The 14,734-nt window shown below is 40.3% G+C and overlaps 1 protein-coding gene across 2 annotated transcripts; it reads left to right on the top strand.

The window, feature by feature from the left end:
- The first annotated feature begins 3,178 nt into the window (after nucleotides 1-3,178).
- DIPK1A (divergent protein kinase domain 1A) lies at nucleotides 3,179-14,635 on the top strand. Of its 2 annotated transcripts, none has more exons than XM_014884246.2 (5): nucleotides 3,179-3,459; nucleotides 9,683-9,817; nucleotides 10,110-10,217; nucleotides 10,758-10,934; nucleotides 11,881-14,635. In XM_014884246.2, exons 1-5 carry the CDS (start codon nucleotides 3,406-3,408, stop codon nucleotides 12,691-12,693), a joined length of 1,287 nt encoding a protein of 428 aa, XP_014739732.2. In that variant the 5' UTR covers nucleotides 3,179-3,405; the 3' UTR covers nucleotides 12,694-14,635. The 2 variants fall into 2 exon arrangements, with proteins under 2 accessions (XP_014739732.2, XP_088026102.1); XM_088169976.1 differs by lacking the exon at nucleotides 3,179-3,459 and adding an exon at nucleotides 3,939-4,031 and having other exon boundaries at nucleotides 11,881-13,177.
- Nucleotides 14,636-14,734: the final 99 nt, after the last annotated feature.

The raw sequence follows: 14,734 nt of genomic DNA, 5'->3' as shown, positions 1-14,734 counted from the left end.
TAATTTAGTCAGAGTTCACAGAAGTTTGCAAAGGGGAAAGAAGCAGTATCTCTTTCTGAAGGGAACATGAGGGGAAGTGTAGAAATAAACATTGGATGGGTCCCCAGGTCTTCATTCTCATCCACAAAGACAGGCCTAAGAAAGTAGAGTCTGTATAAAAACAGACTCCTAGACAGATCTGTGAACAAGTAGATAGCTGAGTAACACAAAAAGATAGAAATCTCGAAATTTTTCTAGACGTTATTTTAGGAAATGTGGGTTATTTTCTTTTAAATCGTTACCATATTACATACTGTGTACATACACTTACTGAATGTAGCTACAAACTTGGGCAATGGCAAATGCTAGGGCATCACATGGTGCCCTAGCTGTAATGGGTGCTGTAATACTTAAAGACTGTGGTAGCTGCTCAGGATCATAGACTATTTCTTGGGCATATCCAGAGCAAAGGAGCATTTATCTAGGCAGCTGTGCTAGGCAGATTGGAAGCTGGTAAAGCTGCAGTGAGAAAGAGAAGTCCTGTGATTACTAACATTAGCCAAAGGCTCCCTGCATATAATATGATGGTGGGGAGAGTGGGCGAACCCTGAGGATTTCCTATGGAGTCTCTTATGACAGCATTTGAGTTAAATCAGTATGTGGGTGCAGCTGCTTCAAATAACTGAAAGAAGCAGGTCCAGCACCACTGCAATAAGTTAATGTTTAGCTTTCACGTGATATTAAAACCTGTATTACTTGCTCAAGTTACAGAGACTTGCCTTCAAAAGAAATTGGATAAAATTATTTATTATGCTTTAAAGGTGCACATTACACTATCTTGAAGAATTCACATTCTTCTCTGTAGCTTTTCAGTATTTTCATTTGTCTCATATATTCATTACTTGTATGTCTACCATACCCAGATGCTTCAGTCTTTGCAAACATTTGTTGGTTTTTCTGAGTTATGCTTAATGTTTAATAAGCTCCAAATTGTCATGGAACTGCAGGTGAATGTAAGAAGGTATTATAAAACTACATTTACCTTTTGACATTGTGAGTGACAAACACTATGTTGTACAACTAGCAGTCGATTTCTATCTTATATAAAAACCTTGCAACACAAGCATAACAACATTTAGTGATGTTATAGATGGATAGGAAACTAAAGAATTAATAGGTAGCAATAAATCAGCATAACTTCTACTGCTTGGACATTAAGATATACCAAAGCTTTGGTGTGGGCCTACAAAAATGGATGATGTGTGAACCACAGAATGGAAATGTGTGGATGGAAAGGCTGTACAGTAAATAATACATCAATATGACTTATGTTCTACCTGTGTGGTTTATCTGCATCTGCCCCCCAGTCTAGAATATTCCTTTGAGTTTCCACATCCTGTGAATATCAATTCAGTGCATGTTACACAATTTCTGTTACTGTTCTGGCTTATGTAGCCTAGCTTTTCATGGGAGTTCTCTACTGAGGCTTAACTGGGAATTTAACAGGTAACTGAAAGATGCTGAAATTATTTTTCAGCATTTAGCAGAGCCTGGGCACCAAGAGTATTTGAAGGAGAACTCAACATTTCAGTGCTGGAATAAGGCACCTGCTCTCACAGATGATGAAGATCTTATGTACTAAGTGAAAAATGTATCCCCTAATGAACATATGCCAGTAACTGTTTGGATCTAGATGTAACAGGAATGAAACATTTAGATCACTGCCAGCCATATGGAACCGACATTTCACAATTACTCCCAGCCTGTCATTCCAAGGCTTGGCATAGAGGACTGGATGAAGTAAGGGCTTGAGGTTATTCAGCAAAATGTTATAATGTTTTGCTCTGTGGCTTCCTCTTGTGTTGCTGTTCCGTTGCACGCCCATGACCCATCTAAACTTGTGCAAACCACTGAACTATAGAGGGAGGTGATGCAGAAAGTGCAGCCATCTGGGCCTGCTGAATAGGAAGAGAAGAAAACCCTATGAGAATCACTGGCTGTTACTAAAGCCAGAATTGCTTTTACAGGAGTGCCAAATCTTACTAATTAATTTTCAGATTTATACTGCAGGGTGATTCTGGCAGTGATCATATTATTCAAAGAACAGTCACAGACTGTTCTTGAATCTTCAAGCACAAATCTCTAAATTCTTTGTGAGCTCCTAACATCTGATTTCCATATACACATCTTTCCTTAAGAGTAAGTCCTGCCAAAAAGTGGCAGCTTATCCTTACACTAGTGTTTTGTGACTCATCTTTTCATCAAAGCAGAGTTCTTAGGTAAGTGCATTGAACACCCAAAGCCATCAGGTACTATGTTTGTCTTGTTTTTATCCCAACCCCTTGGCATAATCTTTGTGCCTGAAGTCTCATGGACAAAAAGCATCAGGACTGGAGATGCCCAGCTTCTGGCTTTGACTCTGTTAACACACTGCATTAAAAAATGTCACAGTCAAGTCATAAACACAAGAAGGTTGGACAAAAACCAAACCTTGTGTAAGAAAGGATGATTTTACTTGAACTTTATAGTGTTCCCAAGAATTTCATTTGGGCTGGGGCTTCCCACAATACAGGAAGGGGTGAGAGATCCCCTGATAAAGAAGAAATAGGTAACTTTTTCCCACTCTATGGCACTAATGTAGAATTACAGAATGGATAGGGTTAGAAGGAACCTTAAAGATCATCTTTCCCCAACTCTCTTGCCATGAGCAGGAACAACTCCCAATAGACCAGGTTACTCGAAGCCTTGTCCAACCTGGCCTTCAACTGGGGCGCCCACAGCTTCTCTGGGCAACCTATTCAGGTTGTTGTCACCAACCTCACGGCAAAAAATTTGCGCATCTCTGTTAATATGGGTCCAGACAAACGCTCCTTCCTTATTAGAGGAACTATTCCTTTTTGGGGTTTTGTGGTTTTTTTTTTTGTTTTGTTTTTGGGGTGTTTTTAAGATTGTAAGGAGCCTGCTGCTGTTTTTAATACCCTGCCCAGTAAATGACAGGAGCCTGTTCGCAATCAACGACACGCGTTACTTATTAACTGACTTCTCCATAATTGTCCCCAGTCAGCACCCCGAGCACTTTCTGGCAGACACGAACTCAGGGGTGGCTGTCGGCTCCGCGGGCTCCGGGCGGCCCTGGCGGGGGGAAAGGAACCGGGACAGCCCCAGGGGCTCTGGCGGGCGGGGCTCGGCTCGCCGCCTCAGCCCCGCCTCGCTCCCTCAGCTGCTGCGTTCGCCCCTGCAAGCGGCGGTGTGAGCGCAAGCTGAGGCGGCAGCCGCCCGCCCGCCCTGCCCGCTGACAGCCGCGGTGCCCGGGGCAGCTCTTCCCCGCCGAGCCGAGCGGAGCGGAGCGGCTGCAGCGGCAGGCGGGGGAGCGATCCTCACCGCTCCGCCTCCGACCGCCGCCCGCTGCGGGGATGTGTGATTGCCATGGCGAGGCGGCTCTTCCCGGGGGCCTGGCTGAGGAAGCCCCACTCCGCGCAGGTAGGCCGGCCGGGGGCCGCTGCCGGCGCCCGTCCCTCCCCGCGAAGTTCCCTCCGGAGCGGGCGCCCCCCGCAGGGCTCTCGCCGCCTCCCCCGGCCCGGCCCGGCGCGGCCGCCGCTCCCCTCACGCCGGCGCCCGGCGGCGGCCGGGGCTCGGCTGCGCCGCGCTGCCGCTCGGCCGGCGGGAGGCGGCGGCGCCGGGCACGGCCGGCGGCTGTCGGGGCACGGCAGCAGGTGGCGGCGGCCTCGGGGCCGCGGTGCCTCTCCCGCCCGCCCGCCGGTCGGATCGGGCCTGTCCCGCCGCCTCAGGACCTGTTACGCGGCGGGCGGCCCGCGGCTCCCCGGGGCAGCGACACCTGCGGCAGTGCCCCGTGCTGTGCTCCGCGCCCCGGCTTTACACCTCTCATCGTGCTGCAGCCATCCATCCTGCCAGCGCAGGGACCACCGCCTGCAGGAGCAACTCTCGCCCTTTTTTGCGTGTCTTCTAAAAAATTAATGTCGGGCATTTGTCTTCTGCAGCTCCATGCATTTCCTTATATGTTCCTAGGCACGCTTTTGTATTTCTATATGCAGGTACATGTTTGTATGACTTCAGTTAGCCGAGTAAGGATGTTTTGGTTGGAAGTACTGTGGCTGTTGTGCCGTAGGAAGTTCTGCGGTGAAATGTCAGTCAGTCATGACGTTGTGGTAGCTTGATGGCTATCCACTGGGTTTCCCCTTATCAGCTGGGTTGTATTTTAACTAGATTGTAACTAAAGTGAACATTTGTGGAGTTGGAGGAGATAAATAATATTTACTTTTCTTATATATGCTGCTTATGTGTTTGTCATCTGTTGATATACTTAGCGATCATTGGATTAAAAAATTTTAAACTTAGATTGGTGCATTTTAAAATCTTGAATGTATGAATTTCTCCTCGTCTGGAAAAGTTCCAGACGAGGAGAAATCTTCTCTTTCTGGAAGTACCTGGAGTGAGGTGTAATGTTTTATGAGAAGCATACAGATACAATTTTACCCTCTGTAGTATTTTTTTTATGGTATGTATCTGCAACTCTGGGTCACTTGGGTTTAAATCGAAAAAGATTACTTTAGATCTATTTACTGAAGTAGACACTTGTACAATATTTGGATTCCCATGGCATAAAGCCTTCAATACAAATAAAAACAAATTCATAATCTATACACTACCTTTCAAATTAGGAGTCTCCAAATGGTTTGCCTCCTTTGCCTTGATAGTCGCTTTCTTATCATCATATGGCAATATCTGAAAACAGTCTTCTCTACTCTTCTCAAAATTTAATTTAAGGCCTTCCAAGCAAAATATGTCATTTTAAAATCTGCTAAGAAACAAGAAGACCACAGAATTATTTATTAGAAAAACCAAAGAAGTTAAATGTTTGTTTCTATTGCAGATTAAAAAAATAATCTGATTGTACTTTCTTATACTGAGAGTTGATTTTGCATATTCTACAGACTTGTTTTAGGAGATCTAATAGTGGCTTTGTGAAATTAAACATATTTTCCTGTGTTAGTGAATGCATGTTGATATTTGATGCATCCATGGAATGGCAGCAACTATCAATATATTGGCTTTTCTTGTCACTGCATGTGACTGTTGGTACATGACAAATGTAGTCATGATTTAACTACACGGATTGCTGAGTGCTTTATCGAGATTTGTCTCCAGAGAAGCCAATGCTCTCTGAGTAAGTGTTAGACTTAACTGGCTGAGGGCTATGAGCGAGGTGGAAAGACTTGTGCAGTGTTTCTGTGCAGCATTTCAAGTAGCACACGGGGGGAGATGGAGATGTTTGCACAGTGGAACGTTATCACTGAGTGAATCCAGCTTTTGCTGGCTGGTGCTCCAGACTTCTTGAACATTATGTTGTGAAATGAACTGCCAGAACATCAGATTCTGTGAGGCAGAACTTAATACTTGTTCCAGCTTTTCTGTCCTAATGGGAGCAGGATGTTAGGAGCTGGGCTGCAACAGATATTCTACGGCAAATTTCTCTTACTTTACACACACTTTAGCTTTTGTGCAGAATGTAAAATCCATAGGTATGATCAGTTGATCATCTTTGAGCCTAAAAAAGACGTCCTGCCATGTGTCAGCTCATGTAAAAGGGGCAAGGCACACTCTTAGCTATCTTGGCTCAGCCCAAAACTTAGTGTTAGGGCCTCCCTGAATAAATGTTGAAGTCCTGTCACTATGAAGAATAGTAACTCTGAAGTACAAAGCTTTGCCATTGCTTAGACTGCAATTCATGTAATAATAGTAAACAAAACAACAAAAATACCCTAAAACCTGACAAACTTTTAAACACCACTAAAGACCACAAAAATAATTTAATTGTATTTATAGCATTTTGCAGTTGATTAACACTGGGATTTTGTTTGATAAGGAGAGTTAGTGTCCCAAATTTAAGGGACATTGCCCTGAAGTTCTTTCTGATAGCTGTAGTTGCCAATTGTATTGTGAGGCTGAGGACTAATCAGCATGATTGCTTATGACAATAACAATGTAAAGAGCACATGCATGTGTGGAAGTTTGACTTTATAGATTCTGGACCACCAAGTTTACAGACTCTTTAAAGGTGCCTAATGGACTTCAGTAATGTACAAGAGACTGTCTTTGAAAGGCCAAAGAATAAGCAAGTTTTAAACCCCACATAGGAGAAATTTCCTAAATAATCTCTTTGCACTAAGATTTTAATCCCTTCTGCTTTGCTTAACCTTTTAAGGAGAGATGTCCCATTTTCTCTCTTGGTCGTTATTTTATTTCAAAAGATACCTCAGCTCTGTTTCCTCTCTTTGGTTACTCAGGATACAAAATAATTCAAGACACTGGCATAATCATAAGCATGCACTGTCTGCTTTTAAAGATGTGAATGTGTCCTCTTCCTGGCATCCAACACAGTGTGGGCTAATGCTCTCAGACATCATGTCAGCCTACTTGAAGAGCCTCCTGTGATAGACAAATCAACCTGAACAGAGAACAAAATGATTTCTAACATGACTGGCCTACTTTTTTTCATCTGTCCTTTTCTATTGCAGGCATGTAAGACAAATGGAGTGAGCAACTGATTTGGAGAAGATTATTACACTGTGGTTATATGTAATACTTTCCAGAATTAAGCTCTCTGTACAATTAAACAAAGAAACACTTTCATACTCTTTAACCATAAAAGTGTTTTAAATAAAAAGTTCACTCACCAAAAATCAAGTTATATGTTGCATGTTGATTCACTACTCTCCATATGCTTTGGAGTGCATCCAGGCTTGAGTTTTGCCAGAAGTGGTTTTCCAGTTCTATTTCAGGGGATGAATGTCTAATTATTATTCACTGCACATGACTTAGCAGAATATATAAGTGATGGAAGAAGTTGAATCTGTAACATCAAGCATTGCAAGTGCTTCCCTCATTCTTGCATTCCCTGGCTCATATTTAAGTCTTGATGGAACAGTAGAGTTAAAAAAGAAACCATTTCCTTGTTTTGAACGTTTTCTTCCTTTTTTTGATAATTTTGGAACTCTCAGTCATTCTGTTGCCCTAAAAATGTTCTTATGACAAGTTTCCTGGCAGTTTGTCACAGTTTCAAACAGAGTCCATCTATATGTGTTGTTCCCTACATGCTGTCTGGGACTTCTTGCTCAGAAATGAGCAGGTGTAAGTCCATGTGTTCAGGGTGCATCACCTGTGTGACCAAAGCAGCTCAGGAAAGCCCTGTCCCCGCATCAGGGCAGTGTGTGCATGTACCAGGTGAGGTGAGATAAGTGTGTCTATGCTCACAGACCCATTCTGGGGAGAAAATGAAAATTTGGTAGGGGAATATATGGGAAGAAATCACATAATGGTCGTGCCTTTTGCTGAACAGGATGAGGAAGTCCTTATTAGAAAAGTAATTCTGTTTGAAGCAGAGAGGGGACCCTTGGTTGTCTGTAAGCAGAGGGATGCTGCTGTCTCTGCTCTGAACTGGCTGGGCAGCCTTTGCAAGTCAAAAGCTGCACGACTCCATTGGCAAGTGCTGAGCTCAAAATAAATCCAGCTTCTCTGGAACTTCCTGCCAAACACATGATGTAGTCAGATGGCATTTGGGGAGGATTTTTGGTCTCAAGTACATTTTCTGTTTGCCTAAGGAGGAGGATAGGATATACAGTATCTGTACTGGGAGAATAGTCAATATTCTGCAGTTGGCCTGAGGCCTGCAGGCCCCTGCTGGTCTCTGAGATTGTACTAAATGTATAACATAATACATTTAATTAAACAGCACTTTGGTTTAAAGTGTATTATAAAGGTTCATGGCAAGATTCAGCAAGAAACACTAAGGAATGAACAAGGTTTGTTGTCCCAGAAGCTTTGGTTCCCCAGCAGTTTTTATACATGAAACAGCTCTCCCTAAAATTGTCAGTTTTATTTCTGTTGATCTTCCCCAGATTTTACCAGTAGTTTTCTGTGCTTCATGTTCTGCTACATAACAGGGTAATTAGAAATAGCTTTAAAAAAACCCCAAATCATAAAACCTGTCTCTAAAAAAAAATCACTGAAATAAAACCTTAATTTTAGCTCTCTTTTTTTAACCAGGTAGTTTTAAGATTGTCAAGTGAGTGTGTGTGAAGACGTGAAGGAATAGGGATGCACAGCTGAGGCATGTGGCAGGACCACAGCTTCATGGATTGGAATCCCCTTTGGGTCTTTTGAAACTGACTTTTGCTGGATATTTTGTTTCCAAGAGAAAGGGTACAATGCATGCTGGTTGTTTGTTATATTTTAATAAATACTAATGAATTACTGCAGTCTTTCTTATTTAAAAAATTTGCTTATTTGCATCTGCTGCAGTTCTGTGTATGTATATGATGGCAAAACTGCTCATCATTGCTACCTTTCTTGGAACCTTTTCCAGACATGGAATAATTTCTCTATGATCAACAGTCAAGTTAGGACCTGTCAATTTGGAAAAGAGATGACATCACAGGGGGGTGTGTTATGGAGGCCTACAAAGTCATGTCAGATGGGGACAGAGTAGACTGTGATGGTTCATTCTTTTCTCCCAATACATGAACTAGGGGGTCTCAAACAAAGCTATTATGAATCAGACTTCAGCAAAATAAAGTTCAGTCCCTGACCTTGGTAGTGGACAGTAGACCTGTGAATTAATTGCTGAAGTTTGTTGTGAATGCTAAAAGCTTATGTCGATTTTTAAGGGAATGTGGGTAAATTGGTGAAAGATGAATGATTTGAGATTTACTAAATACAGAGTATCACATCTGATTTAGCAAGTTCTTCTAGAGGAAACTAGGAAAACACTTGGTATATATAATATATGCTATCAGTCTTTGATGGCATCTTTTTATAGCTATTGCTGAAGATCAGGATACTGATAGAAATGTATCTTATACTGACCAAATATAGCTGCCCTCGTGCATTTTCCTTATATCCTGCTGCTAAAGCTGATCCTCATCTTCTAATTAGTTTCTGATCCTGATATATGAAAATCAACCTGTTAGCATACCAGACTCTGAGAAGGAGAAAAAAAAAAGAAGGAAAAGATCAAAACATCCCTCCATCTTTGTAAGACTCTTAGCTCTCCCTCAGTTCTTAATTTATAAATAGTTTTTCCTTCTGCCCTGTGAAAACACTATTTGTGAGGCCACAGAAACAACAGGAAAGTTGTGCATATAGTTGTGGGAAGGTGAAGGTGAGGCTAGTACAGAAGAATTTTATTTGTATAATTAATGGTGTATTTCAAGGAAGGAGTGGGAGACTTCAGCACATGGAACCTGACCCTGATATCCACCCTGCTCACTGTATCTCTATCTTACATATTTAGACATTACTACAGATTATTTTTTTACCAAATTCCTAGTCTGTTGGATTTGATTTACCATGAGTGGAACATAGGTAACTGATATTAGAGAAATGTGCACTCACTTGAGCTCTGTGAGTTTATGATTTTGGTCAAATTGGTTCCTGCAGTCTGGCTTGCTCTGTGAGGGTCTGACTCCTTTTCTTCTATTTACTTACATCTCAATTTTCCTTCCACTTTCATAAGTCAAATGGACCTCTGCTGTCAGTTTTGCTCACTGAAGGAAGCAAATGTTCCATATAATGCATCTGCTTATTTTATCACAGTGGAAGTCAAATTCCTTAAAGATGAAACAGTAAATGATGTTTACTGCTGCTCAGTGAATTACAAACAATATTTTGTCTCCGCGTGCTCTAGGTCCGTCTGTCATACATGCGGATCAAGTATCTCTTCATCTCCTGGTTAGTAGTGTTTATTGGCAGCTGGATTATGTATGTCCAGTACTCCACCTACACAGAATTGTGCAGAGGACATGACTGTAGGAAAATAATAGTAAGTGCATTTACTATTATTACTATTATTACTATTATAGCTTTCTGAAGTGTTTGACTAATTCAGTCAGTGCCACATGTGATTTAATCAAATTCTCATATTCCATCATGCTGCAGTAAGATTACAACTTCAGTTACAGATAAAACCAATTGTGTCTCAATCTTATTTTGGCATAGGGTTATTACAATTTTTTCTTAGGTTTTTCTATCAAGACTCAGGTGTTGGAAGAGATACAGTTGTTGCCTCCTTTCTTAGGCAATTTGTTAAATATTTTTCTCCCTGTTTGTTTCAGTGTGATAAATACAAGACTGGTGTTATTGATGGGTCAGCATGTAGCAGTCTTTGTGCTAAAGAAACCTTGTATTTTGGAAAATGTTTGTCAACAAAGCCCAATAACCAGGTAAAGCTTTACTCATCCATCCATACATACACAGATATATACACACAGAGAAGATACACTGTAATACAAATTCATATATATAATATGAACCTATATACTGTAATATAAATGAGTCCTGTTTGTAGAGGGCTATATGGTTATTTTATACTACATGTATTTTGGCAGCATATGTATGCTGAATCCTTCCTTCCACAGTTTGCCAAAATGTGCATACTTTGTACATCATACTGCTTCTCTGCTGTCCTGCATCCCCAGTAGAAGCAGCAGCTTCATAAGAAACTATGCAAAGGTGGCAGTGATGCCAATCTGTTGTTTGGGAAGCTGTCTGGTTTTTGACAGTGCAGTGTCTCTGAAGTACCTGCAGCAGTGGGTTGTCTTTGGAGCTACCATTTTTCAAATTGCCACATTCATTGTCTGCACATAGGACTCCGTTTCTGATCTGTGTTGCCATTTGACTCTTGAAGCAGTGGTTGGAGGACAGGTGGTCCTCAGATGGACTTGTACAGTGTTTTATACCTTTTCCCTTTTTTTCCTGCATAGATCTATTTAGGAATCTGGGGAAATCTGCAAAGTGTCATAAAATGCCAGATGGAAGAAGCTGCACAACTTGATTTTGGTACTGACCCAGAACCAAGGAAGGAAATAGTCCTATTTGATAAACCAACAAGAGGAACCACTGTTGAGAAATTCAAAGAAATGGTATATGGCCTTTTTAAAGTAAGTATATTCTTATTTATTCTATTTTGACAGAAAGGCTTGTTTTCTTGAAGCTGGAGCGACTACCCTGTTGTATGAGCCTTGTTCAAGGGTATGCTAGAAAAATAATCAGCACAAAAATAGTTCCTCCTAGAGGTGCTTATCTTGAAGTAACTAATTATCAGGGTTTTTCCCTTACTCTTTAAATGATGGAAGCTGGCATTCATCTTGTATGTCTATAGATTTTGCTAGTATTGGTATAGAAAATATGATGTAAGGCTGATGTCAGTTGTTATGCATTACAGCAGCTTTGTCTCTAACAATGGTGAGCAGCAGGTGCATTGGGGTAGTTTTTAGGAACCTTTGAAAAAAGTTGATCTGCCTAGTTGAAAATGGAACAGTTATTCCAGCAATGGCTTCTTACTCTGTAGTCCTACAATGGAGGTGGTTACATCAAATAACAAAATTAAGCATTTCAGTGTAATTATGGGGTTTGTAGTCAGTTTTGTCTTGGTACCCTTAATAATTTGACAAAATGTAGTTGATAATATTATTCCTAATTCCTGATTCCTAATCAGCTGAAAACTAAACCTGATCTAAACTTTTGAATTCTGCACACTTTTTCTTAGAGAATATTGAACAAGCTACTTGATAAAATTTTTCTAAAGACTGATCCAAACAAGAACAACGATTGAATTTTAATATTTGCATTTTGAAGTGTAAAGAAAGGCAGTACTTTCAGAGGATTGTATGTTCGGTGCCTATGAAAACAGAACAAAAAGGGAGCTCTGCAGGCAGCTGATGGCAGGTCCTGTTACATCCATAACCAATGAAAACCAGAACATAGCCAGTTATCCGTGTATAAGGAGAGTAACAGGAGGTGGAGTGACAGATGGATTGGGGGTAGTTAATGATACCTAATAATAATACCTAATAATACCTAATCTTTTTCGTTTGTTGCTTTTAGGCAAAACTGGGTGAACAAGGAAATCTTTCAGAACTGGTTAATCTCATCCTGTCTTTCGCTGATGGAAACAAAGATGGAAGAGTCTCTTTGCCAGAGGCAAAATCTGCATGGGCACTCCTGCAGCTAGAAGAGTTTCTGTTAATGGTGATCTTGCAGGATAAAGAGCATACTCCCAAGCTGATTGGCTTTTGTGGGAATCTCTATGTGACTGAAAGAGTTGAATATACCTCTCTCTATGGAATCAGCCTTCCATGGATTATAGAACTGCTCATTCCCTCTGGCTTCAGAAGAAGCATGGACCAGTGGTTCACTCCATCATGGCCAAGAAAGGCAAAAATAGCTATAGGGCTTTTAGAATTTGTGGAAGATATTTTCCACGGACCTTATGGAAACTTTCTTATGTGTGATACAAGTGCCAAAAACTTGGGATATAATGATAAATATGATTTGAAGATGATAGACATGAGAAAAATAGTGCCAGAAATTAATTTGAAGGAAATAATCAAAGATCGTCAATGTGACTCAGATTTGGACTGCATTTATGGTACAGACTGTAGAACACTATGTGACCAAAGCAAAATGAGATGTACCACTGAAGTAATTCAGCCAAACTTAGCAAAAGCTTGTCAGCTCCTTAAAGACTATCTGCTTCGTGGTGCTCCTTCTGACATCCATGAAGAACTAGAGAAACAACTGTACTTGTGCATTGCCCTGAAAGTCACAGCAAATCAGATGGAAATGGAGCATTCTTTAATACTCAATAACTTAAAAACTTTACTGTGGAAAAAAATTTCTCATACAAATGATTCGTAGCTTCTCCACCAGCAGAAGAGAATATTGATGCCTGCCACTAGAGGTGGCCTAAGACATTTGATAAAAACAATCTGCACCTTTTAAAAAAAGATATTTCTTTACTCAGATTTTATTAATGGTTCTTTCAGTCCTGCCCTTCAGTCAGTAACTCATGACAGGGCTTCTCAAAGAATGAACATGCCACTGAAGGATGAGGCAGAGGCCAGAACTCTTTCTGCTGTTCAGTGCTGTGTTATGGAAACAAGAACTCTGCATGCGTGACTGTTTTGTGCACTTTGTCAGATCTTGAACAGGATGAAAGTGTTCACTGTGCCACCACATCAGCTGAGGGAACATCTTCCATTTCTGTGAAAAACACTGCTCGCTTGTGAAATACCTGCAGAGGATTTTTTTCCTAAGCAGTTTTATGAAGAATCACCACTACTGCAAGTAATGTGTCCAAGTCCAAGCTGCTGTTATGAATAAACTGAACTGTGAGATTGAAGTTTACTAATACCTTGGCATGGCAGAATTTGCACATAAAATAATTTTTTAACTGTGGAAAATTAGAATTTTATTCTAGAATGGATAGGTTGTAATATGAGACAAATCAGATTCTGTTTACACATTGTTACCTCATGCTTACGTCTTGAATGTTTAAGTAGTTCAACATTTTTAATTAAGTCATTGTATGGTGAGCCTTGTGGCAGCCAAGAATTTTAGAATATTATTTCTTAGTCATCTGTATGGTTTAGCAGCAATACCAGCATCTGTTTCAAAAACTTCAGTGGAAACCTTTAACCCAAGTTAAGCTGTAGCAAATAGTGAAAAGCAAGTTTGTGAACTAAGCTATAGTATGAAAATTGAAGGTAATTTTTAAAAATACTGAATAGCATATGTGTCCAACCAGTTAAAAAAGGAAGTTTGCATAGTGTAAGAATCTGCTGTATGACAGGAGAAACAATTAATTGAGGATAGTCTTGCCTCTTTACTGTCCTTCCACATTTAGCTACAGACCTGTACTTCAATTTTCTTTACTGCAAGAAATATGTAAGCAAGAGCTAGACCTGAATTTTAAGACACAAGCTGGATTGTTCAGGATTGTGCAATATTGCTCAAATGGGAGCCTGAGATATTTTCCAGCTCATTCCCAGCTGTTACTAAGTGAGCTTCAGTCTGTTACTATTCTTTTTTTTCTAGTAGCATCTATGAGTCACTGTTAAGTCAAGAGTAAATAAACAGCGCCTGATCCTGGCACTCCACAAAGCATGACCACTCTACCACCTCTCATCTGCACCCTTGTATTTTTCAGATTTACACCTGTGTTCATAATTATGCAGAATTGGATGTTCATAATACACCTGAATACATGTTTAATACTTACCTGTTGAATATTTAATTTATAAATGCTTTAGGTATAAATTTGTTCAGTCTTTATGATTTTAATGGCAGTCATCTGTATACTGCTGAATCCTGGCCCCTTAATTCATGTTCAGCAGAGGTAAGAACAAGCTTTAACTGCTCTAGGTATCCTGTCTTAAATCATTCCTCGAATGATAACACTGAAGTACAGAACCTCAAGAAAGTAATTTCTCCATACCAGACGTAATAATATGCAGCTTGGGTTAAGATTGTTTTGTGAACATCAGCCTTTTAGTTTAAGAAATACTATGCTTATGCTAATTATTGTCTTGAACTTGCTAATATGCTCCAACTATGAACTAATAAGTATTTGTAACCAGCAATGCACTGAAAGTGTAAAGTGGTCATGTTCTTGGTAAAAAAATCTGACAGTGACTGATACTTGGGCAGAGATTACTTAAAATACCCAATGACATTGGGTATCTTAACAACTGGAAAATGTTTAATAGTGCAGTTTGTTGTACAAATTCTTCATTTTTATTACTGTTGCATCAAGTTGAAGCTTTCATTGGAAAAAAAATACACTTTTGTTTACAGTAAATCACAGGTCTCTTTTTTTTCAATAGCAGTATTTACACCAACTACCAGTATTAGAGCAAAACATTCCTCCATGTAGCCAAATTGACTGGTGTTTAAACTG

The sequence above is a fragment of the Sturnus vulgaris genome, chromosome 9 (assembly GCF_052056855.1).
Source record: "Sturnus vulgaris isolate bStuVul1 chromosome 9, bStuVul1.hap1, whole genome shotgun sequence".
Lineage (NCBI taxonomy): Eukaryota > Metazoa > Chordata > Aves > Passeriformes > Sturnidae > Sturnus > Sturnus vulgaris.
This window is presented reverse-complemented; position numbering and strand designations above follow the sequence as displayed.

Excerpts from the sequence above, each read along its gene's own strand:
- DIPK1A (XM_088169976.1), top strand. The coding sequence starts at position 3,954 with ATGTCGGGCATTTGTCTTCTGCAGCTCCATGCATTTCCTTATATGTTC. Across the intron at positions 4,032-9,682 it reads TTTTGTATTTCTATATGCAG|GTCCGTCTGTCATACATGCG; the intron begins GTACATGTTTGT and ends CGCGTGCTCTAG. Across the intron at positions 10,935-11,880 it reads TGGTATATGGCCTTTTTAAA|GCAAAACTGGGTGAACAAGG; the intron begins GTAAGTATATTC and ends TGTTGCTTTTAG.